The 25,041-nt window shown below is 44.0% G+C and overlaps 1 protein-coding gene across 4 annotated transcripts in view; it reads left to right on the top strand.

Moving 5' to 3' along the window:
• Nucleotides 1-25,041, top strand: part of Msra (methionine sulfoxide reductase A) — a 317,284-nt gene that overhangs the window by 132,221 nt on the left and 160,022 nt on the right. For all 4 annotated transcript variants that reach the window (XM_041673412.1, XM_041673436.1, XM_041673421.1 and 1 more), the window contains exon 3: nucleotides 17,774-17,893. In XM_041673412.1, coding sequence (XP_041529346.1) covers nucleotides 17,774-17,893 — 120 coding nt within the window. The remainder of the gene's footprint in view (nucleotides 1-17,773; nucleotides 17,894-25,041) is intronic.

The following is a 25,041-nucleotide window of genomic DNA, read 5'->3' as shown; positions in this document are numbered from 1 at the left end:
TGTAATAAAATTTTAAAAGGAAGAAACAAATAAGGAATATAAACCATATTTATAAATTTGTGATTTATTAAACAGCACGAACTTGACTTGGTGTTTCTAACAGCAATATGAAGTAAGATCTCTTGTGTGATAAATAATTTAATTGTTTGGTACACCAATGTATATACAACTTACTGTTTTAACAGTTTTAGGCATTCAGTTTCACATTGGTAAATGCATTCACATTGTTAGGAATCTTCACCATCCTGCATCCCAGACTGAAGTTCTGTGGCTGTTAAACAACTGTTGTCAACTCACTTCCCCTAGCTCTGATAATTCCTATCATGCCTCTGTCATCTTCAGGCTGACTGTTCCAGGTGTCTAGGTGTGTAATCAAGCAATATCCATGTATGGCTAGCTTGTTTCACACAGCAGAATATTTCATAGTCCCTCCAAGTCACAGTGTATGTTACATCTCCTCCTTTATCTTATTGCATGTATGGACCATGGTCTGCTTATTCATTTGGTACTTGGGTGGTGTCTGTCTTTTGCTGTTTTCAACAACTCTGAGAGGAACACGATTGCAGACCTCTTCAAATTCTTGATTTGAGTTCCTCTGGTGACCGCACCCAGGATAGAATACTCCACTTAGGTTCTTTGAAGGTTTTTAGGCACTACCATTTTGTTTTTCAGAACAATTGCATCTTCACAGGCCCCAGTGAGTACCATTCCTCCACATCTTTCCAAAATTCTTTACTGTTGATATTTTCCACAAGAGGCAAAGAAAGTATCAACCTGAAAGCCCATCAGTGGGTGAATGGTGAAGAAAATGCAACCAAGGTCAGCCTTAACACTGAAGGAAACTCCGTCATTAGGACAACATGAAGGAGCCTGATGGGCATGATGCTCATTTGATAAACGACACAGAAGGATGGTGCCACGGTCATCTCACATGAGGAATCTGGAAAGGGTGATCTCTCCTAGAAGCAGAATAGTAGATGCCAGGGCCTGGGACTGGGGTGCAAAAGACAGGTGGAGGAGCACTTGTCAGAGAGTGTGAAATATCACTCTGATGCAAAATAGTCACATCCGGGAGAGTTCTCATGTAAGAGGTGACTATAGTCGATATAACGGATGCCATGAAATTGTTAGAGAGTAGATATAGGTTGGCTTACTCCCCCCCCCAAAAAAAACAGTGAAGACGTGGAATGATATGTTAATTAGCTTGATTTAATCACTCCGCTGTGGATATATAAGTTAACACATTATATACCATGATTATATTCAGTTTTATTTTTAAAAGTTAAATTAATAAAAAATAGTTTTGAAAAGCTTAATAGAGTAAGGGAGGGGCTCGAGAGATAGCTCAGTCAGTAAAGGGCTTGCCTTACAAGTATGAGGCCCTGAGTTAGATTCCTAGCACCTATGCAAAGAACACTGAGCATGGTGACACGTACGTATAAGCCCAGCTCTGGGGAGGTAGAGAATGGTGGATCTCTGTAGCTCATTGGCCAGAAAGCCTAAGCCTGGTTGTTGGGCTTCAAGCTAATAAGAGACCCTGTCTCAAAATACGATTCTGAAAATTGGTGTAGGCAGAGACTGCTCATTTGTTTCCCGACTGCTTAGACCCGAATAATCACATAGAAACTCTATTAATTGCAATAATGCTTGGCCAATAGCTTAGGCTTCTTATTAACTAACTCTTACATCTTAAATTGACCAGTTCCTATTATTTTATATTTTACCACGAGGCTTGTGGCTTACTGTTAAGGTTCAGGGGTGTCTGTCTTCTTTGGCAGCTACATGGCGTCTCTTCAACTCTGCCTACTCTCTCTCTCTCTCTACATCTATGTTCATTTTTCCCACCTGGCTTTACTCTGTTGAGCCATTGGCTGAAAGCAGCTTCTTTATTAACCAATGACAATAAAACATATTCACAGCATACAGAGGAAAGTCCCACATCATAATGGAGCAATAGCTCAAGGGCTAAGATCACTGATTCAATACCCAACACCCACATGGTAGCTCACAACTGTCCGTAACTCCAGTTCCAGAGAATCTGATGCCCTCTCTGACCTCCTTAGGCATCAAGCATGCAACATGGTGCACAGACAAAACATCCATACACATAAAATAAATAAACCTAAAGTTAAATTTAAATTAAAGGAAAGTGAAATCCTTTAATTTACAACAACATGGAAGAGCATATGTTACATGAAGTAGGGCAGTATAAAATAAATTGTATTGGTAAACTGTCATATGCTATTTGCACTTGCTGAAAGTGGACTCTGGAATGAAGAAAGCCTCTTGTCTCTGGCTTGTGCATGTTATATCAAGTGTGCACCAAGACTCCCTGTCCTGGAACAAGCTGGGCCCTGGCCCTATGGCAGTGAGACAGTAGAACAGCAAGCTCTTAAGGATATTAAAACAATGCATCCTTGATCCCTGACTGGAGCAATAGCAGGCTGTAAATACTCTCTACCAAGAATTAGCATATTGCTAACCCCTCCATGTTTGATTAATCTCCATTGTGTGTGTTCAAATGTATGCCGTGCACACATTTGCATATTTGAGGACATCAGAGGACAATGTTGGGTGTCATTTTTTGATACTGGGATGGATCTGAACCCAGGTCCTCATGGTTCTGCAGCAGGCTGTTTCTCTCACTGAACCATCTCCGCAGCCCACATTCCTTTTTTTTTTTTTTTTTTTTTGGTTTTTCGAGATAGGGTTTCTCTGTGGCTTTGGAGCCTGTCCTGGAACTAGCTCTGTAGACCAGGCTGGTCTCGAACTCACAGAGATCCGCCTACCTCTGCCTCCCGAGTGCTGGGATTAAAGGCGTGCGCCACCATCGCCTGGCTTGCAGCCCACATTCCTAACAGCATACACAGCCTGCCATTCTCTACATTATCACCAATATTTTTGTCTTTTTGATCTTAGCATTCTAGTAACAGTAAGATGATATCTCAGTGTGGTTTTGATTCGCATATCCCTTATAGTTAATAAGCTTGGGCCTGTTTTCATATACTTGTTGGCCTTGTGTGTCTTCTTTTGAGAAATGTCCACTCGGATAATTAGTCCATTTAAAAACCATCACCACCATCGTCATCATTACCATCATCATCGTTAGCTGCTACTGAGCCATTTGAGCTCCGTATTTGTTCTGATTGTCAATCCCTAATCAGATGAGGAATAGTTTTTAAACATTTATGCCATCATGCAGGCTGTCCCTTCACACAGATGCTATGCAGAAGCAATTTAATTTGATATAACTCCATGTATCTCTTTCTGCTTTTGTTTATGCTTTTGTGGTCTTATCTAAAATTTGGTTGCTCATGGCAATGTCCTGAAGCGTCCTTGTGTTTCCTTCTAGCAGTGTTGTGGTTTCCAGTTTTGGAATTTTCCCTACCCCATCCTCTTTGAGTGGATTTTCCTTCAGGGGGCTACTTTCATGGCCATCCACTTTCCCATCATTATTTACTGACAGATTGCTCCATCTCCACTCATTTTCTTGGTGTCTTTGTTAAAAGCTCAGTTGGCTGTGTGTGTTACCTTGGGGTTCTTTGTCCCATCCCATTGGCTCTTGTGTCTGCTGTTATGCCAGGGTCATGCTGTTTTGGTTAGTGTTGTTTTGTAGTGCATTTTGAAGTTTGGTATTATGATGCCTATTGAAGTAATAGGAGCGGCGGCGAGGCTGCGTCCCCAACACCCCAGCCGCCTGCCCGGCTAGCTTATGCCCCAAAATAATTACACAGACACTGTATTCTTTTAAGCACTGCTTGGCCCTTTAGCTCTAGCACTTACAGGCTAATTCTCACCTCCCGATCAACCCATCTCTAATAATCTGTGAGAACCGGTCTTACCGGGAAGATTCTAGCCTAGTCCATCCTGGGTCGGAGCTTCATGCCGGGAGCGGGGCATGGCGTCTCTCTCAGGCGTCTGCTCCTGAGAGGAAAGCTGTCGAGACTCTCACCTCACTTCTTCTTCCTCCCAGTGTTCTGTCCTGTTTTCTCCTCCCACCTATCCTCTAACCAATAAAATGGGCCAGGGCAGTGCCTTTATTAGCCAATGACCTTCCTCCATCATTTCCCCTTTTTCGGTTTAAACAAAAAAAAAGGCTTTAACTTTAACATAGCAAAATTACATATAACAAAACAGTTATCAAGTAAAAGTTACAATAATCTTTATCATAACTAAGGAAAACTATAACTAACTATTCTTAACTCCATCAAAGACTCCAGAAAGATACAATACTACCTAAGCAAACAAGAAAAAAGCAACTTTGAAAACTCTAGAAATGACAGAGACATCTTGCTGCCTGGACAGTCACCCAAAGTTCCTCTGTACCGTTGGGGCATCCATCTTCAGCCTTCAGGCCCATGCTATCCAGCAGACATTTCCATAAAGCAGGAAAATTCAAAGTCAGTTCAGTCACTATCTGTTGTGTCCTGCTGAATGTCTCGCAGACTCTTTCATGAATCAGGAACCCCGAAAGATCATCTCACCTTTAGGCAAGTTTAGCAGTTCTCTCTCTGCGGGTTCTCTTTGTCCAGTTTATGCAATAGTCCAGGCAAGAACAGTTTCTTGCCCAAATGGCTATCAAACTCCATAACGAGCCTCTTCGATGCCCATCTTCTTCTTGAAGTACATTGGTGCTGCCAGGAGCAGAGTGTCTCATTGTCATGAAAAGTCCTCAGTTATTAAAACATTAAATGTCCTATTCTGTAATCTTTGAAAGACATGAAGAATGTCTATCTAAAATATATCACTATATATCTAGAAAATCTAACTAACATGACTACAAGCTTTACTATTTTCGATGATTATCCATTAACAACCTATATTTCTTAATTATACAGTACATATTTAAATGAACTACACAATCACAATACCTTAATCAAAATCAGAAACACTTATACATATAACAAAATTGACCTTAAATCTCTATCAATAAAGCAAAATCTATACTAATATAAATTATTCATATCTATATCATATCCCCCTTTAAATGTAAAAGAACGTTTATAAACCATATTTGGGAACATGGGCACAGTTATTTCTCTCCAAACTGCTTCCTGCTGAATGGGGGCGTCGTTAATAAGGTCTTTCATGGTATAACCTGTGTGCTAGTTTCATCTTAGTTGGCAGTTGAGCGAAGCAATTTTTTGAAGGCGTTCACACCAACCCTTCAGGAGGGCGTGGTCCATCATACCAAATCGGAATAGAAGAAATGAACAGCGTCTCATCCTCTGTGAAAACAAAATAAGAAACTCCTTTCCAAAGTATCATGTCCTTAGATCCAAATTGAAAATATCTATGTTGGATTAGTTCAACAGTATTTATAAATAAATATCTTTTAGCAGCTGTTGCTCCTTCCTCAGCATTCAAATAATTCAAAGAGAGCATAATAGCACACAGTATCAAGATTCTCTGTGTATTTTCCATCTTTGTACAGCTTTGTTTTAACCTCTATTTCGTTTATTTTTACTTTTAACTTTTTGCTTTTTGAGACAGGTTCTCTGTATCTTTGACCTGAAGTAACTCTGTAGACCAGGCTGTCTTTGAACTCTCAGAGATCCGCCTGTCTCTGCCTCCCAGGCATTCGGGATTAAAGGTGTAAGCTACTACACCTTGAATTCACGGAGATCTGTTTGCCTCTGCCTTCTAGGCACTGGGATTAAAGGCGTGTGCTACCACACACAACAACTCTCTTCCTTTTTTTGTTTTTTACTTTAAGAACTTCAACTTTTAGTCTGCATATATTTTTAACACACTTTAATCCATTCAGAAATTTTCTCTGTCTTTGAATCTCTCTTTTTCTGACCACATGAATCTTGAATTTACCAAGCAATATCAGTAGGATTAAAGGCGTGGCTTTGCCGGCTGGATCCAGCCCATTCCTTAGCTTTCCAGCCTCATGGCTGAGGTACTGGCTGTAGCCAGCAAGCGAGCTTCAGCAGCCTGTGCTTGCAAACCGCACAAACCACCTGCGTAAAAGAGTCAGAGTTTGCCCTGGCAGGACAGCCCAGAAAGCCGGCATTTTTAAACGGCACAGCTTTTTTCCTGCTACGGCTGAAAACCGAAAAGCATGCGTTCAGCTTTTCGTCAACACCGTTTAAGTGTTTCGTGGCAGGACCTCTTAATGAGCTGCAGGCTTTGCAGCTAAAGCTGAGTCAGGAAGCCTCTCTTAGATGAAAGCGCATGCTTGTCTCTAACAAGCAGAGCAGGCCCGAGAACACAGCGAGTCTAGTTGCCATCAAACAAATCGTAGCACTTTACTCCAAATGCTCTATTCAAAAGCTCTGTCCCCCACAGGAGCCAGACACAGATCGCAATGGCGGCACAGCCCCAGGAAGTCGCGCTTTAAAATGACACAGCGTTTTTTTTCTGCTACTGTTGCCGAATCAGGAAATCTCTCTACAGCACGCCAGCAACAAACAGCAAAAAATCTGTGTTAAACTCTCTCTCCCTTATTTTTAAGCCTTCTCAGGTTTTTTAAGTGGGTTTAGCCCATCACGTGGGCGCCATATGAAGTAATAGGAGCGGCGGCGAGGCTGCGTCCCCAACACCCCAGCCGCCTGCCCGGCTAGCTTATGCCCCAAAATAATTACACAGACACTGTATTCTTTTAAGCACTGCTTGGCCCTTTAGCTCTAGCACTTACAGGCTAATTCTCACCTCCCGATCAACCCATCTCTAATAATCTGTGAGAACCGGTCTTACCGGGAAGATTCTAGCCTAGTCCATCCTGGGTCGGAGCTTCATGCCGGGAGCGGGGCATGGCGTCTCTCTCAGGCGTCTGCTCCTGAGAGGAAAGCTGTCGAGACTCTCACCTCACTTCCTCTTCCTCCCAGTGTTCTGTCCTGTTTTCTCCTCCCACCTATCCTCTAACCAATAAAATGGGCCAGGGCAGTGCCTTTATTAGCCAATGACCTTCCTCCATCAGCCTATTACTTATTTTTCTAAGTCTTCTTGCTCAGGTTGACTTGACTGTGGTCTTGTGTAGTCTGATATGATTTTAGAGTTGCTTCCTCTGTTTTGGTGGAGAATTCCATTGGTGTTTTTGTTAGGATTACACTGAACTTATCTATCACTTGGGGTAGTTTGGACATTTTAGCACTATTCATTATTTCTCCTACTATGTGAGCCTGAAGTATATTTTTGCTTTTGTGTCTGTTTCAATTTTTCCCCTCAGTGTTTTAGATGTATATTGTATCGTTCATTTACTTTCTAGTTTAAATTTATTTCTAGCTATTTTTGCGGCTCTTGTTGAATGGTATGTTCTAAAATCTAGGTCACCCATGATGTATAGAAAAACCCTTGGTTTCTGTATCCTGCTTTCATGTCCTATAGCTTTACTGAATTTAATGGACATTTATTGATCATTTACTGAATACCAAACAATGCTGTAAGAAGGATATTTCCATCAGAGAAAATACTGAGAACTAGGAAAAGTGAAGGAGGAAACTGAGTGTACATGATTCCTTGACACGTGGTCCAGAAGGTGTAGGGTGACTCAGAGGTAAGAGCTGCTTGTGGCCTTCACTTGGATTCCTGGCATGGCATTGGGGCTGAGCTACAAGCAAAGACTCATCACTGCTGATGTTTCTTTTTGCCATCTTTCTAGAACAAAATGGTGCCTGTCCAGTTCAGCAGGGGTCACACTGACGCTGCTCAGCCCCATGCAAACACTCAGCCTGTCATCTGACTTATGCCTGCCTCCATCTCACCACCTGTGTGCTGCGAAGAGTGGCTTTTCACGGACCCTGCCAGCTGCCCTCTTTCTTCCAAGAGAAGGAGAGCCATTTATGCTGACCCAAGTTGTCTTCTGCCATTTTACTGCTTTTCAAGAAAGCTAAGCAGAAGGCCATGCGGTGGCTACAGATGGCTTTGGGAAGTTTTCAGGAAAATGTCTCCATCTGGGGCCTCTTTCCCACCTCCGTATGCCCTGCACTCCCTTAGGAGGGAGCTGGAACTGAACGCATCCCTCTGTGGTAACTGGCATGCATTGCAAATGTCATGGCCATTTGTTCATTGACATTCCATAGATCTCCTACCCCCTTTCAAAGGGAAGACCATCTTGTTAATACCTTGCAGAGTGCCGAGCCTGTGACCGATACATCTGGGGAGTAGAAGAGAAGTAAAGGATGCTCTTTGCCACCCCCAATGCTGGTTCTAATTTCTCTAGGCTCATCTTTGGCCCCAGCCAGATGCCGAGCAAGCTCGTCAGGTTCTGCTGGCATCCTGTGCCCCCAGTCAGCCTCACTTCCTCTAGAGCTGTTTGCATCCCTGGAATTGAGAGTCTTATGTTTGTCAAATCCTTTGCTGTCCTCTGGCAGCAACTTGACACCATTGGCTCTCCAGCTGCCTGGAGACATGTTCTGCCTGGTTGCAGAGCCAGGCCTCCATGTGCCTGGGGCATTCTGTTCAGGGGAATGCAGGGCCTCTTCACGCCATCCCTGGGGAAGCATCTGTGGCTCTGCTGTCCTTTAAAGGCTAGAGACTCACAGGGGCACATCTTGAGGAAAGCAGATGGCCTTGGTCTCAGAGGTCTCTCGTGAGGAGCAGGGTGCGAGGACCTGTCATCCACCTGGCAGAGGGGAGTGCCTTGGAGCTCTCAGAGCTGTCGTCACATGGTCAGTGGGTCGTGAGAGGACTAGAGGGACAAAGGGACATTCCAGGACTCTGGTTCAATGGAGGAAGAGCTTTGCAGCTGTTGTTAGATCTACAGCGGAGAACTGGGCTCCTCTGAGCTTCTAGACAACCATTTGCCAGGATACTCGCAGAGTTTTAAACATTCGCAAGGCATCTAAGCTAGATTAGAGGCAGAGTCCTTGCTACCTTGGGGTTCTAGCTTTTGGAACTTTTTAGTAAATACTTAGGAAAGCAATCCTAGGGAAGGCCTGAAGCCCGGCAGCAGTGAGAACCCAGAAATGCCTAAATCTTGATGCTGTGGCTGAGTGGTGCACACATGCACACATCTGGGCATACATTCAATTAGAGGGGAGCCTGAAGAGAATGCTTTATCGGGTTCAGGCAGCATTAGGAATGGATGTGGACAGAAAGCAATTAGCCATCATCAAATATTAAAAATATCAATCAGCTCCTACTTGCTGTATGGCATCTCTAATTAGCAAAAAGTGTTTTTAAATCTTGTACTTTCAAGTAAGGGCTGTGGTAAGGGAGGCATCTTGCAGAGTCTTTAACACAATGTGTAAAACTGAAGTCATTGTGCGAAACAGAGGGAATGGTTCTGTTTTTATCACATGGTCATCTTCCACGATAGTCAACACCCATCTTTAAACTCCCGGTTTCCCGTCCTCTCCTCCTTTGGATCAGCGGTGACTCGACCAGGCAAGCGGTGTTTCTGTCACTAGGGCTCACACAGTTGCTGCTGTCCCTGTCCTGTCTAGTTTTCCTTCAGAGCAAAGGTCTGCACTGCCCGTTGTGGCTGGACTTGAGTACTCCTGGGGTGTCCTGATGAGTGGTCTCCTTTGGATGTCACTCGTCCATTCCTAGAGGACAGGGAGCTTAGTGAGAAGGACCTTGGAGATGTGCAGCTTACAGTGCACAGTCGGGGTGACTGTCACTAATAGCCATTGGAAATGCAATTCTGTGGTCTGCTATTGTTCTCTGAGCAGTCACCATCCTCATCAGATTAGCTGTACCTGACTGAAAAAGTCCATCAGGATGGGACCTGTTGGTTTATGTTCCTTCAGAGAAGGAGAGGGTGGGGAGGGCCCGTAGACCATTGCCCCAAATTCCTACCACCCCTCCCAGCCATCTCTCTGTAGTTCTGCTGTAATGGCAGGCAGCTTCCTCCCGTGTTAAGAGTGTAAAGGCTGGGGGAGGTTAATTGGTGAAGGGGTCCATTATGTGGCTGTCATACATGCTGGGTGGAGACTTTTCAGCCAGTGAACCCTCACCAGTGTTCTGTAAGGAAGCCCATCAAACTAGTGGTCTCCAAGGTGAAATGTGGTACAGTTGTAGTTTGGTTTGTTGCTGGGATCTTATGAAGAAAAAATAGACATAGTTTGTGTCTCCCAAGGGAAGGTTCACACAAGAAATCCCAGTAGAGTGCCCTTTAAACTCTCCCTGTCTCCAGGCTGTTTATTAGTGGGTGGTGCTGAGCCCTCCGCAGAGGAAGATGGCACAGAAGCAGTGTCTGGCCTTAGCCTCCCACGGTCCAGCATCTGAGGTTGTGCTTCCCATGGCCCAGGTTGTGCTTCCCATGGCCCAGCATCTGAGGTCATGCTTCCCGTGGCCCAGCTTCTGAGGTCGTGCCTCCCACGGTTCAGGGTTGAGGTTGTATCTCAGGTGGCCGCAGGAGAAGGAACAGCATTTTTTAATTCCTTGCAAGCCTGGCTTGAATCCTGTCTTTGGGCAAACAACCTCAGCAATTAGAACTTCCATCTTCTTCAAGTAATGTGTCATCACGTGCTTTGGGGAAGTCCATAAGCACAGAGGCTGGTCGGTACACTATGTAGCTCCCAGATGACAGTTGATGAGGACCAATTCTCTCCCTCCTTCCCTCCCTCCATCCCTCCTTCTTTCCTCTCACCTCTCTCTTCCTGTCATACAAAGAAAAGGATACCAGGCTGTTTATTGACTGTGGGAATAATTTTCTTTCCTTGCTGGTGGTGGTGCTAAAGTCATAGGTCTAGGACAGAAGAGATGAGGGAATGGGTTTCCGTGCACCTGGTGTCACCCAATAGCTGGCGCCACTTGGTAGTCAGGATGAATGTTTGCTATGTGAGTTTCAGTTGTCTTCTAGATGATAAATGGAGATTTCAAGACCTCATACTGTGAGCCAGAGGCCCATAACCATGTCTTCATTCAGCACCACCATTCTTCTCAAACTCAGGGTAACAGAGACCCAGCCTGTGACAACACAGAGGTGACAGGGAAGGTGAACGTGTGAAACTGTAGGCTTTGAAAAGTTCTGACTCCCAAGTGGCTCCTGAAGGGATGGGGTGGGTGGTGCCCAGAGCAGAGCCTTGTTGGGTGGTGCCCAGAGCAGAGCCTTGTTGGGTGGTGCCCAGAGCAGAGCCTTGTTGGGTGGTGCCCAGAGCAGAGCCTTGTTGGGTGGTGCCCAGAGCAGAGCCTTGTTGGGTGGTGCCCAGAGCAGAGCCTTGTTGGGTGGTGCCCAGAGCAGAGCCTGTGGTGGTGCCCAGAGCAGAACCAGAGGGTACTGGGATGCTCCAGAGACTGAGGTTGATGGGAAAAATGGCTCTTCCTATGACTAAGGGTGTCTGGAGTGTGTGTGTGTGTGTGTGTGTGTGTGTTGAACAAAGTAAAAATTAAACTTTATTTAGACTATGGTAAGAAGAAAGAGATTTTTTTGGTGTGGAGGCACTTGAATGTAGGAGGCGATGGGTGCTGAGTGATGCCGGATGTGCCGAGGAAAACATGCAAATGAGGTGTGTGTTTGAAATGTTTCTCTATTTTTTGCCTTCAAATCAGCAAGGAAGGGGGAGTAAACATTAAAAATTAATAACCCAAACTAGAATACTGTCACATAAAATAAGAAAGGGTCATAAGTGGAAAACCAAACAAGGCTCCATAAATAATTTAAAATAGATAAACAGCAAGAGTAAATATATTCCTACTGCTAATAAAAGACAAAGTTTTCAAATACTGTTACACATTTAGATATGCGTACAAGATGCATACCTAAAACAAAGACATATGGAAGAATTAAAAATAAAGACTAGGAAAAGATATGCCAGATAATATACAAAGAAAGTTAACCCAGGGGCATTGTTATTAGTAAAAATAACTTTAAGAACAAGTCTTTTAATAGCATTCAGTAGAGATAGTAAACAAAGGCATAGAGCCAAGAAGGTGAAACAGCAAGGGACTCATAGATGCTAACAACACAGCCAGCAATTATACAATAACTAACAGACCAACAGAGGGTGTGAGATATAAAAGAATATTTCACATAGCTTAATGTGCCAGAATCCCGAATGGGCCCAGGTGATTTAAATTATGCTGTCCTAAGCTTGTAGTCAGGGAAACACAGTACCCAAGCCATAGAGTTTCCTAGTTGACCTTCTCTGTCAACCTGAAATAGCTTAGAGTCACCTGAAAACGGTTCAGCTGAAGGATGCCCGGGTAATGCTGGCCTGCGGGCATGTCTGTGGAGGAGTGCCTTGATTGTAAATTGATGCAGTAGGGGTCAGCCCACTGTGGGTGGTGTCATTCTCTGGGTAAGAGGTTTTGGATTCTCAAAGAAAGCTAGGTAAACACGGGTCTGGGGTTGAGCCAGCATGCAGCCTTCCTCCGTGGTTTCTACTTCACATTCTTGCTCAAGTCCTGCATTGACTTCCCTAGGTGATGGAAGTGTAAGCTGGAATAAACCCTTTACTTCCCTAAGTCGCTTTTGGTCAGAGTGTTTTTAACCACACAACAAGGAAACAAGAACAGAAATATTTGTAGTATTCAGGCGCATGTGGAACACTTAGAAAATCCGTGTTCTGGTTACAAGGTAAATTTGTGACAGGACATAGAAAAAGCTAGTTTCTAACCCAGTACAGAAAATTAGGAATAAAGATGAAAAGATAGAATAGTGAACAGCCACACCTTTTCAACTATGCCTTCTTAACTAATCTATGTGTTAAAAGGTAATATGGGGCCTGAAGAGATGGCTCAGTAGGTAAGAGCCCTCACTGCTCATGCAGAGGACCTGGCTTCAGTTCCCAGCAACCATGTGGTGACTCACAGCCTTCTGTGGCTCCAGTTTCAGGGGATCCCATGCCCTCTTCTGACCTCTGAGGGTATTGCATGCACATAGTGTGCATATGTACTTCTTGTCTAGTGAGACGTTCTCAGTAAGGTGTGTATGATATTAGGTGTTTTCTCGTTATTTTTTGTTGAAACTTTATACAACGTATTTTGATCACAATTTTCCCCTCCCTATCTCCTCAAGATCCTCCCGGCCTCGCCTCCCACCCAACTCCATACCTTCTTTCTTTCTCTTCAGAAAACAAACAGGAAAAAAAAAATCAAATAATCCAGAATTAAACAAAACAAAATAAAAATGGCAAAAGGGATAAGAAACACACAAAACACAATATACATATAAATACAAATGTTCACACACAATAAAACAAGACCCATAAAAACACAAAATCAGAAACCATACAAGCAAAAGGCCAGTATGATAAAAATTGCCCAAACATAGTAATACAAGACAAATATATACAACGGTACCATTGAGTTTGTTTTGTGGTTGGTCATTACTACTGTGCACAGGGCCTACCCTGAAGTGTGGTTTGTGTATCTAATGAGACTCCATTGGAAAAAAACCTGGATTTTTCCTTTGCAGGCAGTTGTCACTTGGCGTCTTGGTTAGGGATGGGAGATCATTTTACATCACCATTTTCCTCCGCGTTGTACAAAGGTACCGGCAAGGTGGGAGGGTATGCAACTCTCACATTGGAGGACCAAGGAGAGCCTGGAGACAAACAGTAGACCTAACTACTCAGAGCTCTTTGAGTATAGAGGAATGAAGTGGCATTTCATTTGTATATTAATAAATAAGCTTGCCTGAAGACCAGAGAGTAAAACAGCCCCACTGGCCAGCCTTACAGACCAGGCAATGGTGACACACACCTTTAATCCCAGTAGCCACACTAGTTGCTATAGAAACTGGGCAGTGCACACCTTTAATCCCAGTCCTAGAGAGGATTATAAAACAGGAGGAGACAGCTCTCAGATACAGTCTCATTCTGAGACTCCTGGAGGCAGGATCGCCATTTCAGACTGAGGTAGAGGTAAGAGCCAGTGGCTGGCTGCTTTGCTTTTTGGATCTTCAGGTTGAACCCCAATATCTGTCTCTGAGCTTTTATTAATCGTGCTTCAGAGAAAGTCCAGTAAACCAAGATTCATGCTATAGTGTGAAGCAGTGAGAACATGTAATAGAAGAACATGGTATTGGTAAGAGCAACACAAATCAGGTCACACAAAACAGTGCCAAATAATAACATGTCAGTTTCTGCAGAAACTGTATCACGGTGTCAAAGAATCTCCAAGAAAATTTGCATAAATGAAAAGTGATATTAGCCTCATTGATAGAAAGACTCAATATTATTAACATGCCAAAATACTTTAAAATTAATATATAAGTTCAATATAGTTCTAGTAAAAATCCTAAGAGGATATTTTATGGAACTTGATAAGCTGATATTAAAATAAATTGAGAATGTTAGCGGGCCAGAATAGCAAAGAAAACTTTGAGGAGTAATGTAAGAAGATTCACTCTATCAGATACTAAGACGCATTTAAGGAGGGCGATTAGAACGCTTGATCTTTTCTGATACATTTGGACTCTGTGCGCAGTGCTCTCCATGACAACCAGCGATGTGAGAGTTAGCCCAAGCGCTCGCTCTCTCTGTCTCTGTCTCTCTCTCGTCCTGCTTCCCCACTGTCAAGGAATCTTTCTAACTCTGTTTTCAAAAATCTATTCCAGGGTCTGGGGGAGATTCTCAGTCAGTAACAATTTTGTATTGCAATCAAAAGGCCTGAGTTCAGATTATAAGAATCCGTATAGGTGTGGTGGTCACATCTGTGACCCCAGCACTGGGGAGGTAGAGGTCGGTAGATCCCCAGAGACTGTTAGCCAGCTAGCCTAGCCATGAGCTCCAGGTTCAGTGAGAGACCCTGTCTCAAAAAATTGTGGTGGAGAGCAACTGAGGAAGACACTTGATGTCAACATTTAACCTCATACACATGGACACACAAATGCACAAGTACACATACAAACTATCCAGATATATATGTATACGTGTGTATATATTTTATATGGAATATATATGTATGCACTGAAGGGTCAGGGAGGGGTGGGGGTCAAATAGCCTTTTCAAATGTACTCTCTTTGTGGAAGTCCATGACAACCTTGTGTACCATCACTGTTAGCCGTGGTACAGTGCTGCCCTGTTTCATTCACAGAGCCCCACAGATGCTAGATGCTCCGTGGTAGGTGTCCTCAGCTCAGCACAACTCCTGGTACCCCAGCAGGGCTGCTCAACTCCCTTTCCCCTTCTTCTCCAGCCATGCCCTGCTGTCTTTGCTCAGCCATGGTGATATTTTGTTTGTGCTCTAACAAACAAAGCTTGCCTGAAGATCAGAGGGCGGAGATCAGAGGGATAGAGGCCAGGCAGTGGTGGCACACACCATTGATCTCAGCATTGGGGAATCTCATGCCTTTAATCCCAGCACTAGGGAGGTGGAGACAGGAAGTGAAATGGCAGGGCAGAGAGAAGAATATAAGGCAGGAGGAGACAGGAGCTCAGCCCCTTTCGGGTCTGAGGATTTCATAGAGATAAGAACTTTAGTGACTGGTGGCTTCTCTGGCCTTTCATCTTTCACCCCCTAATATCTGACTCCAGGTTTTTATTATTAAGATCAATTAGATTAGCGCTACACTCAGCCAGGGCACTGAAAGAAAACCAGCCTACCAGTGACCCTGTGTGCCACAGAAACAGACACTCAGTTTTAAAGATGCTCGGTGCATTTTTATATTAACTACCAGCAAACAGTTCACTTGGCCACAGGAAAGACAAATTATATTATATTATATGTATTATAACAGACAAATCAAAGTACATATATTTTTATGCTGTCTTTAAGTATTCTTTTTAAAAATGTTTGTTTTACATTTTTAAACTAGTAGACATCTACTACAGAAAAAAACATTTTTTTTGAGCTTAGAGTCTCACTCTGTAGCCCAGGCTGGCCCTGAACTTGCAGCAAATCCTGCTACCCCAGCCTTTCCTGTGCTAGGATTACAGATGTAAACCACCGCACCCAGAGACAGAAAATTCCAAAAAAATATAAAGAAGTCTTTTCACATACATCACTCTGATAAAACCCTGGTTACAATTTTAGTATATTTCTCTCCAGTCTATTTTGGTATGATTATTTCTTTATAGTTATAATAAAAGCATGCATATAATTGTGTTTTTCCCTTTTAATTTAGCTGTAGATAATTATGATATAATCATATACATGCTGTACTATCAACATAATGGTAATTTTTACTGCATTGAATTTCATTATTTTGATTTATCACTGTTGAAGGCTATTAACCTATTTTTGTTATATTTCTGCTCCCATTTTAGCAAGAATAATATGTCTGAATACTGTAGAACTTTCTGTTCACCTTCTGTTTTAAGTTACTATGTTGCTTTGAATTTTTCAGAAGCTGAATATTAACAGATGTTAAGAATGTCATAAAGTAGATGTTCTTATAGTCCCATCCAATGTCTAGCTAGTGCAGAGTGTGCGCTCCAAAGGCATGTGCCCGCTTATCTTACCTAGAACTTAGTGTGGTGATCTGGATAAAAAATGTGTCCCATAGGCTTCGCTAGGTGAACTTGTGGTCCCCGGTGCATGGTGCTGTGTGTGGAGGTTATTGAACTTTTAGGAGGTGGAGCCTTGCTGGAGGAAGTACATCATTGGGAGAGGGTTTAAGGATTCATAGTGTCACCCCATTTCCAATCCTTCTTGGCTTCCTGTGGGTGGTTGAAATTTAATCGCTCAGCTTCCTGTCTCTGCTGCCATGCCTTCCCTCATTCCACATTCATCCACTCTTTGGGAATGTAAGCTGAGATGGACTCTTCCTAAGTTGCCCTTGGTCGTGGTATTTTATCACAGCAACAAATATGGAACCAATAAAATCATATCTGACTTATTAAAGGCATATACACCTTGGGAGAGGAAGCAGTCTTGCTCACATGTATGTGGAAACGGGTCAGAGAAGGGCAGGTGTACTGAGCAGCTGGGGATCTTCCCATAGGAGGTGGAGGTCCTATGTTGGGGCGGTACAGCCTTCATGATGTGGGCATGTGTGCTTGGCAGAGGCAAGCCTTGGTTTGCATCAGATAGCCAAAGGGATCTGGTGACTGCTGGCCTAAACGTGGTGATTGCGGATGGAGTTTGTTGGTTGCCTGTAGTTCCTTAGCTGCCCCCCAACCCTGGCCCAAACCCCCTCACTCATTGTGCTCAGTAATAAAACTCAGAAAATGTTCCTTTTGGGTGAGCATTGCTTTATCACTTGCAAATTTATTGTGACTTTTTTTTTTTAAAGCTGAACACATCTGTTAAATTGTTAATTGGCAATAACTGTCTCAATCTTTATTGATCTTGTATATTTTCCCGTTTCAATCAACCCAGACTTACATGTCTTTCTTACAATGATCCTGAGGTCAATCATTACATAAATTTTTATTAACTTATTAAGTAAATGTAAAAATCTTCTTAAAAATAGACTCTTATTATGTTATTCAGAAAAATGTATTTTTGCTATCTTCAAATTATTTTAAGAAGTTTTAAAATGTTTGTTACTGTTCACATGTGTGTATATTTGCATGTGAGGACAGAGGACAGCTTCCTGGGAACTGGTTCTCTCCTTCTACCCGTTGAGGCCTCTTGTCATTTCTGCTGTTCTGCACATGGTTCAGGGTAATTCTCCTGTCCCCACCACCATTTTGTCACAAGAACACTGGGATTGCAGATGTGAGCCACTGTATGTGGCTCTTGTAGCCCTGGGGATGGAACTTTAGTCACCAGGCTTTCAAAGCAAGCCTTCACCTGCTGAGCCATCTCGCTGGCACTACATTATTCCTCAGTGCTAAAACCTTTGCTTTATACATCTCCAGCGTTGAAACCTTTGGGCCTTTTTGATCATCAGATGGCAGGACAGCTTCTCCCTTCCAGCAGACAAGTACGGTGACACATAGGGATCGCCTTATTTTGGATCCATGATTTATCTTTGCTTTGTTCTCTGCAGGAATGGGCTGCTTCTGGGGGGCTGAGCGCAAGTTCTGGCTCTTGAAAGGCGTGTATTCAACCCAAGTGGGCTTCGCAGGAGGCTTCACACGCAATCCCACCTACAAAGAAGTCTGCACAGGTAGGGACAGTTGTTCAATCACTGGAAGAACGGGAGGGCTCCTTCCTGCTGGTGGGTGACAAGATCTTTGAAATGGAAATATATTTAAAAATACATATTTTCTCTGTCTTTTTTAAAAAAACGATTTCTGTAAATACACCTCATTGTCTCCTATATAGCTGTACAGGATAATGGACATCCTGTGGAATGTATTCCACTTTTTTGCTGTGAAAAAAAAAAGCCCATAACACTTAGTTGACTGGAATAATTGTTCTTTTAGTTCAGGAAACTGGGCAGGGCTGAACTTTGAACTTGGCAGTTCTCCTTTGAGGCTCACCTGGTATCTGCAAGTAGAAAACAGAGGCACACTGGGAATGTCAGGAATCTTTTGGAACTTCAAAGCCTGTCTCCAGTGACATACCTCCTTCAATAAAGTCACACCTACTTATCTTTCCTGAAAATTTTAGTAACTGGGACTAAGTATTCAAATATATGAGCCTATGGGGGCATTCTCATTCAAACTACCACGGGTAGGGGTGCCTGGCATCTGTTAATCCCATCCACTGAGACTAAGACCACTACCATAATTTCTGAACCAAATGTGAAACAAAGTTTAATTAAATACTGGCCAGGATGATGGACTCTGGCCAGGACCATTCAAGGTTCCCGGAAAATGGTGATAGTCACATTTTGCAGATGCTTAAAAAGCCAAGCCCATGAGGCCACTGTCTTTATTTCCCATCAGGTCCAATCAGAGACAAGCATAGATCCCGATGTACTTCCCGTCTGTTTACTTCCTGCCTACGTCCAACCAGGGACAAGCATACATCCTGACGTATTTCCTACACACACACACTTCCTGCCTACATGTGGTCAAGCACATCCAGTGTAGTTGAGTCAAATAAACTTGTCTAGCTGAGTGAAAACAAGCAGCAACCTCCACCATCTCAAAAACTGTCTGTCCTTGGGCAAGGGGCTTGCAGGTTAGAGACATTTTTGTTTTATGGATCTCTTAGGCACGGTAATTAAAACTTAAAACATAACTTTGGTTCTCACACATCCAAATAGGACTCTTAGGAGTGGGCTCAGTGATAAATGCGTGCCAGGCTGTCCTCATCCCTGCCTGAGACCGGAGCCTTATGCTATACAAATTACTGGGTGCTGATGTTTCTTTCAGTCTTTTAAATAGTGCAGTCCCTTGGGAAAGGAAGAAAAAGATGTCTGTGTTGAGGTACAGGAGTGGCCATCACTTAGGCTGTAAGAGACTGGCTTCAGACTTACTGGACCTAGAACAACAGTTGGCTAGCCTTGAAAGAATGGGATCCCAGCAAGAGGTTGATGAGCCTGCGAATCCTGTAGTAGGAGGTTTTGCTGATCCCTCTAGAGTACTCTGAGCAGACATGCAGCCTCTAAACCATGGCACCCTTAATTGCTGTGCTGCCAGATTCTTCTGCTGTACCTTCTCATCTGTTGACCCTCTGTGGAGATCATTTCCAGGTAGAAGACACAATGAGACCAGGCCAGTTAGGCAGACAGACAAATTCTCATTTTAAATCAAATCAGATGCCACCCTTAATGTATGCTGTGTCAGTCTACGTTGAGTTTAGTCTGCAAAGGTCATTCTCTGTCACTTGGATTAACCTAGGGTAGCACTAGAGAACGGTAATGGAGTTTAGGCCTTCAACAATGAGAGGCAAAAGGTAGGCCTCTACAGCTCCACCAAAGGCTGTGACTATCATCTTGCATTTCCCCGGAGACCCTTCATCCTTTGCATAGGCCCCACATTCCATTGGAATGTGATTTCTTTACCTTCTCACTCACAGAGCTTGTTTTAAGAGTACTGATTCTCCTGGGATATGTGTTCAAACTTTCTTTCTCGGACTTGCCAAACGTTGAATCTGTAGCACAAGCCAGCATGTTCTCTTCCTGGAGTGCTGTTCTGTGGTTTGTGTTGTTTTGTTTTATAATGGTCCTAGTGTAGTTCAGGCTGGCTGGGCACTTGTAGTCCTCCTGCCTCAGTTTCCCAAATTCTTAGACTATAGGCATGCTACTCCCCTTTCTTGGTTGTCCAGGTGTTTCACGCCCGACCTTTGACCCCTTTTAGAGTCACACTCCTGGGTCTTACACCATGCACACGGCCTCGGTTTCACTGTGAGACAGTCTTGGTCATGGCCAACAAACCTTGCACAACCATTCTGCCTTCAGGAATGCTTATATTGCAGTGATCTGAAATCTCATTGACCACCATTCCCTCCCTAAAACCATTTGAAAGATTTTCTCTCTTAGAACCCAGATTGGGGTGACATAGTTGTGAGGATTCTGCCTTTTGTGGAGGCTTTTTCATATGAATGAATGAATGAATGAATGAATAACAGATAGATGGATAGATAGATAGATAGACAGACAGACAGACAGACAGATAGATATGAATACATTAGTTACTATGAATGGCTTACATGCAAAAACATGATACTGGATTATGGTAACACAGTGTGAAGACAATAACCCCAGTCTTTCTTCTGGAACTTTTTTCCCTATGGTTAAAGAAACCTTGTTTTTCTATGCTTCTTTAAGGGGTTCAATTGGCTCTAGCTTTCTCTTTTTGCACATGTGCCACATACAACACACCCTCCACACTCCATACACACACACACACTCCACACATATATAATACTCCAAACACACACACACACACACTCTTCACACCACCACCCCCACTCCACACATGCACACCACACACACACACACACACACACACACACACACACCATGCATTCTGCACACACTCCCTGAAAGGATTGTTATGCAAACCTGCTGATTAGTTGGCCTGCTGTTGTCTCACTCCATTGATTCTAATTGAGCTATTCAGAGTCCTCAATGCCCTGGTAGAGAATTATTCTTACACTTTGTAATAACAACCATGCAGATGAAAATATGAAAAGGCATTCTGCAACGGGTAAGCACTTTGGGTTAATTTCGGCACATTAGCCAAGCGTACAAACTCCACATTACTGGTGAAGGAGCCTGGGCTGTGCATTCATTGGGTGAGGTCTTCTCATATTTTGCTTACAGATGTTCATAACAATGCCATGTTTATCATTCCATTCAAAAGCCTTTTGAAATCTACTCAGCTAAGTGGCACCAGAAACCAAAGCAAGAGAGGGGCCAGGACACTCTCCCCTCCTCCGAGCTCATATGGTCACCAGAACAGCCTGAGGTCTAAACACATCGGCAGGCAAACTGTCCCACAGAGGTGCCCAGCGAGAGCTAGATCTGAGAGCAGCTGAGAATGGCAGGCAGTCCTCCTGTGACCTCTCAGTGGTGTTTGTCCCCAAGGCACCCTCCGCAGTCTGTTTTCTCTCTTACAAAGCAGGGGTGAAGCTACTTTCTGAAGCCACCACTTAACAGTGGTGGTTCAGTGCTTCTATGTTTTATTTTTATTTTGTCATGTGCTGTGTGCTGTATACATGTGAGTATACGAGGTGCCTGGGTGGCATGTGAGGAGGACATCTGGTATCCCGCCCTATCATCTTCTGCCTTATCCCATCCAGACAGGGTCTCTCCCTGAACCTGGAGCTCATGGAATGGTCTAGGCCAGCCAGCACCGGTCTGCACTTGTCTCTGTCCCAAAGTGCTCAGCCATGCTCAGCTGGAAACCTGAACTCAGGTCCTCCTCCTTGCACGGTGAGTGCTCTTACTCACTAAGCCATCTCTCCAGCTCCCCGATTTCTTCCTAAAAATAAGATCATTTCAGAGCTGGGAGATGACTCAGTGGGTAAAGGTGCTTGTCCCCAAGCCTGGCAACTTTCCCTGGATTGCACATGGAGGAAAAAGAAAACCAACTCACACATTGCCCTCTGGCTTCCATGTGCCTTTCATAAGGTCAATAAATCAATGCAAAAATATTTCAGAAGGAAAATATTTCAAATCAGATGTGTCTTAGAAAATCTGGGACTTGCCCTGAAGGAAAAAAGGCTGAAGAGGTGTCGGTATAGTCACAGTACCTATACCTACACCAGCCTCTGCCTAAGCCTATGAACCCTCATTTTTCTAGGCTCTTATGGATCTTTCCCACCCTTTCCCCAGTACCTGTTACCATCTCCTGAAGCTTCAGCGCTCCAGCTGAGCACGAAATCAGCCTTTCTCCATGCACATAAAGCGCTCAGTGTGTCTTTTCAGTTCAAGGTAATTTCTGCAGTGTTTGGGTGGAGGTGCCGAGATGGCAATTCTTCCAGGAGTTAAGGGCTCTATTCTTCAAAGGAGGGAGGGGCTGGAGCAGAGCTCATCAGGTAATGGAAACCTCCATCTCAATCCCTCTCAGACAGCATTCACTCTCTCAGAGCATAGTCAGCCTCATTGTACCTTTGTCAATGCCAGTCAAGGGAAATTACCAAGTTATTGACACCTCTCCCCACATGCAAGGATCTTGGTGTTCACTCCTGCAACAGCAATTTGATGGCTTTTTGTCCCCCTTATTTGAGACGTAAACTTGGGCCTTGAATTTGTTACAAACAGAATGAAAATGCTTTTTTCTCTTTCTCAAAAAAAAAAAAAAAAACAAAAACAAAAAACCCAAACCCAAGGAGCAAGAAAGTTCAGAGCCTCAAGCCACACTGTAACCCCCAGGACCTCTAACCCGGTGCACCAGCTAGTCAGTAACTAGCCCCATTCCCCAGATGACTGCAGCAGACGTAGAGGAGGAAAACACAGTTTGTCTTGTTTGAAACCTAGTCACCCCTTAACAATAAACTTGGCTTCTTGACAAATGGCATCCCTCTGGGCCGTCTGTCCTCTTCGGCTTAGGCCACGGGCACATCCCATTTCAGGCCTGGAAGGGGCTTTAGCCAGCTCCTAGTCTGGTGGTTTTCAAAGTGGGTAACCACAGCACCAGGCTCCAGACAGCTGCCGTGAGGTTTCCACCCACAGTGAAGTATGTGCCCTAGACGGGTTTAAGCTACATAAAAACTGTTGCAGTTTGACCCTCTCTGGATGTGGGGTCCTGTTGGATATTCTGTTTAAAGTGTTTCTTTAAAATGATTGGAGTATACAGAGACTCCTTGTTTTGTTAGTTGGGGAAACTGAGGCTGAGAGATAGTACATGATCTAACAATGAGACTGATGGAGAGGAGCTAACAGCTCACTTCCCTTCCCAGATCACAGCCTTGTGAGTCCTGAGAGGATGTTAAACACTTTGTTCTGTCCTGTTAGGGGAGACCTGCCATCAGGGCTCCAGAGTACAGGGTGTTTCAAGTTTGCAGCATTAAGAGCTTAAGTCGTTGGAATTCTTTATCTGTTGGTCCTTGTCCATCTTTCTGTTAGACTGGATTCCCCTCTTTCTAAAATTTATGATAGGTATTCTTCCTAATTTGTACGTGATACAGCCTAAGACTGCTCCACCCCCATGGATGCTGGAAACTGCAGCCAATGCTGAACCTGGCATACATGTTGTGAAAACCATAGCTCTCAACTTAAAGAGAAGAAGAGATTGTTCTGGTGCCCTTATTAGTAACCATGGCTGGGGACACAGATTTAGGTTATCCCAATTCCATGTGGAAGGAGTTTCACAGGGTTTTTATCATTTTACAGAATGAAGCCAGTCATAAATCAATTTTAAATACCTTGGTAGGTCCACCAGAGAAGTGGGTACAGCGAGATGGGGGAAGCTATCTTACAGGTCCAAGATGCTATCTGATGACACTTTTAACTCTTGGATTGGTGGAAGCCAGTGCTCTGCTAAGTTAATAGCTTCTACAGGGTTTTTAATTCCTTCTTACAAGGTGTTAGTTCAGAAACAGAGTGGGGCTGTTCCACAGGGTTAAAACTAACCCAAGATAAAGTAATTAGCCTCTGAACCTACAAAATTCTAACCCCTCCACAGCACTGGGATCCCAGTAGCCCATCAGTCTCCGCCAGGAAGTTTTGTTCACAGCCAGACACTTGTGTTCAGGAGTTCTCGTTCACATGTTCTATGCTCTCCATGTGCATAGATCGGTGGGAGAGTTCAGTTTATAAACTAGGCACAGCAAGAGAGAAACACCTCCAAACAGGACCCTCAAGACAATACAGTACAGTCAGTTATGTGAGTGAGGGCTCTCGGGCCCCCTCTCTCTACCTCCCTCTCTTCCCCCCTTAATAATAGACTCATCCTCCTTGTTCCTCTCGCTCTCCCCTGCTTCCCTCGCCAGTCTTACCATATTCACCCTGATTGTTCTCTCTCTCTCCCCCTTCTCTTCCCCCATCTTACTGTCCTCATCTTTCTTTGTCACCTCGCCCCTCCCTGAATGGAAACTGCAGGACCCCCATGGACAAGAGCCAGCTGTTCTGGGCTTCTCAGTGGACAGTGCTCATGATCAGGGTGAGCTTTTCATGCTGGATCCAGCAGCTGAAAGTGGAGCCAAGGGCCTGACTGAAGAGTTTGCAGGGGTGTGAGTGCCCTCCCTGCACCATCCCTTAACCCCACTCTTTCCCAGCTGTCCCTGTCAGCACAGCCTAAGCACCTGACCCAGAAGAGTCTCCCTCACAGATGCTTCAGCTCTGATGAAGAGGCAAAGCCAACAGGCTAAGTAAAACCCACCTTCCCTCTATGCTGCTGAGTCCAGGCCTGTCCTCATCATTCCTCACGTCCTCCTTCCGTGGACTCTGGCAGAGTTATGTGGGCTCCTTGTCTCAGGGACATAAGGGTCTGCCATGCCTAGGGTCCCCAAAGCGAAAGCAAATTGACCCACCTTCTCCACACAGTTTATTAGAAGTATTTATAATTTTGCTAAAACACTCGAATCCAGTGTGAATGTCAGAGAAGAAGAGAATTCTCTTGTAATTTCAAGGAACTGAAGGCTAGCCCACACCAGGCAGGAGGCACCAGGGAGCTGTCCTTGGGTGGCAAAGGAGGTTGATGACTTTTTCCTCATTGGACCCATTGCCCAGAGACACCAATTATGCATCCCTCTGCGACCTTGAGATTTTTGACCTTTTCTGACTGGTTTGGTTAGCTGACCCACCTCTGTCTTTGAACAATTTAAATCCTTGCTAGGGCACAGATCAGAGGTCACCAGGTCAGCAGACTAAGTCGTTAAGCAAGTCTGATCCTTTCGCATCTCCGAAGGTGCCCTCCAAATGGGCCCTTAAAATGGAAAATAAATGGAAAGAGCCAATCACTGATGCAGCCTTTA

This window comes from Microtus oregoni, unplaced genomic scaffold (assembly GCF_018167655.1).
Source record: "Microtus oregoni isolate MIOR12 unplaced genomic scaffold, Mior012 000001F_ref0000356, whole genome shotgun sequence".
Classification (NCBI taxonomy): Eukaryota; Metazoa; Chordata; class Mammalia; order Rodentia; family Cricetidae; genus Microtus; species Microtus oregoni.
This window is presented reverse-complemented; position numbering and strand designations above follow the sequence as displayed.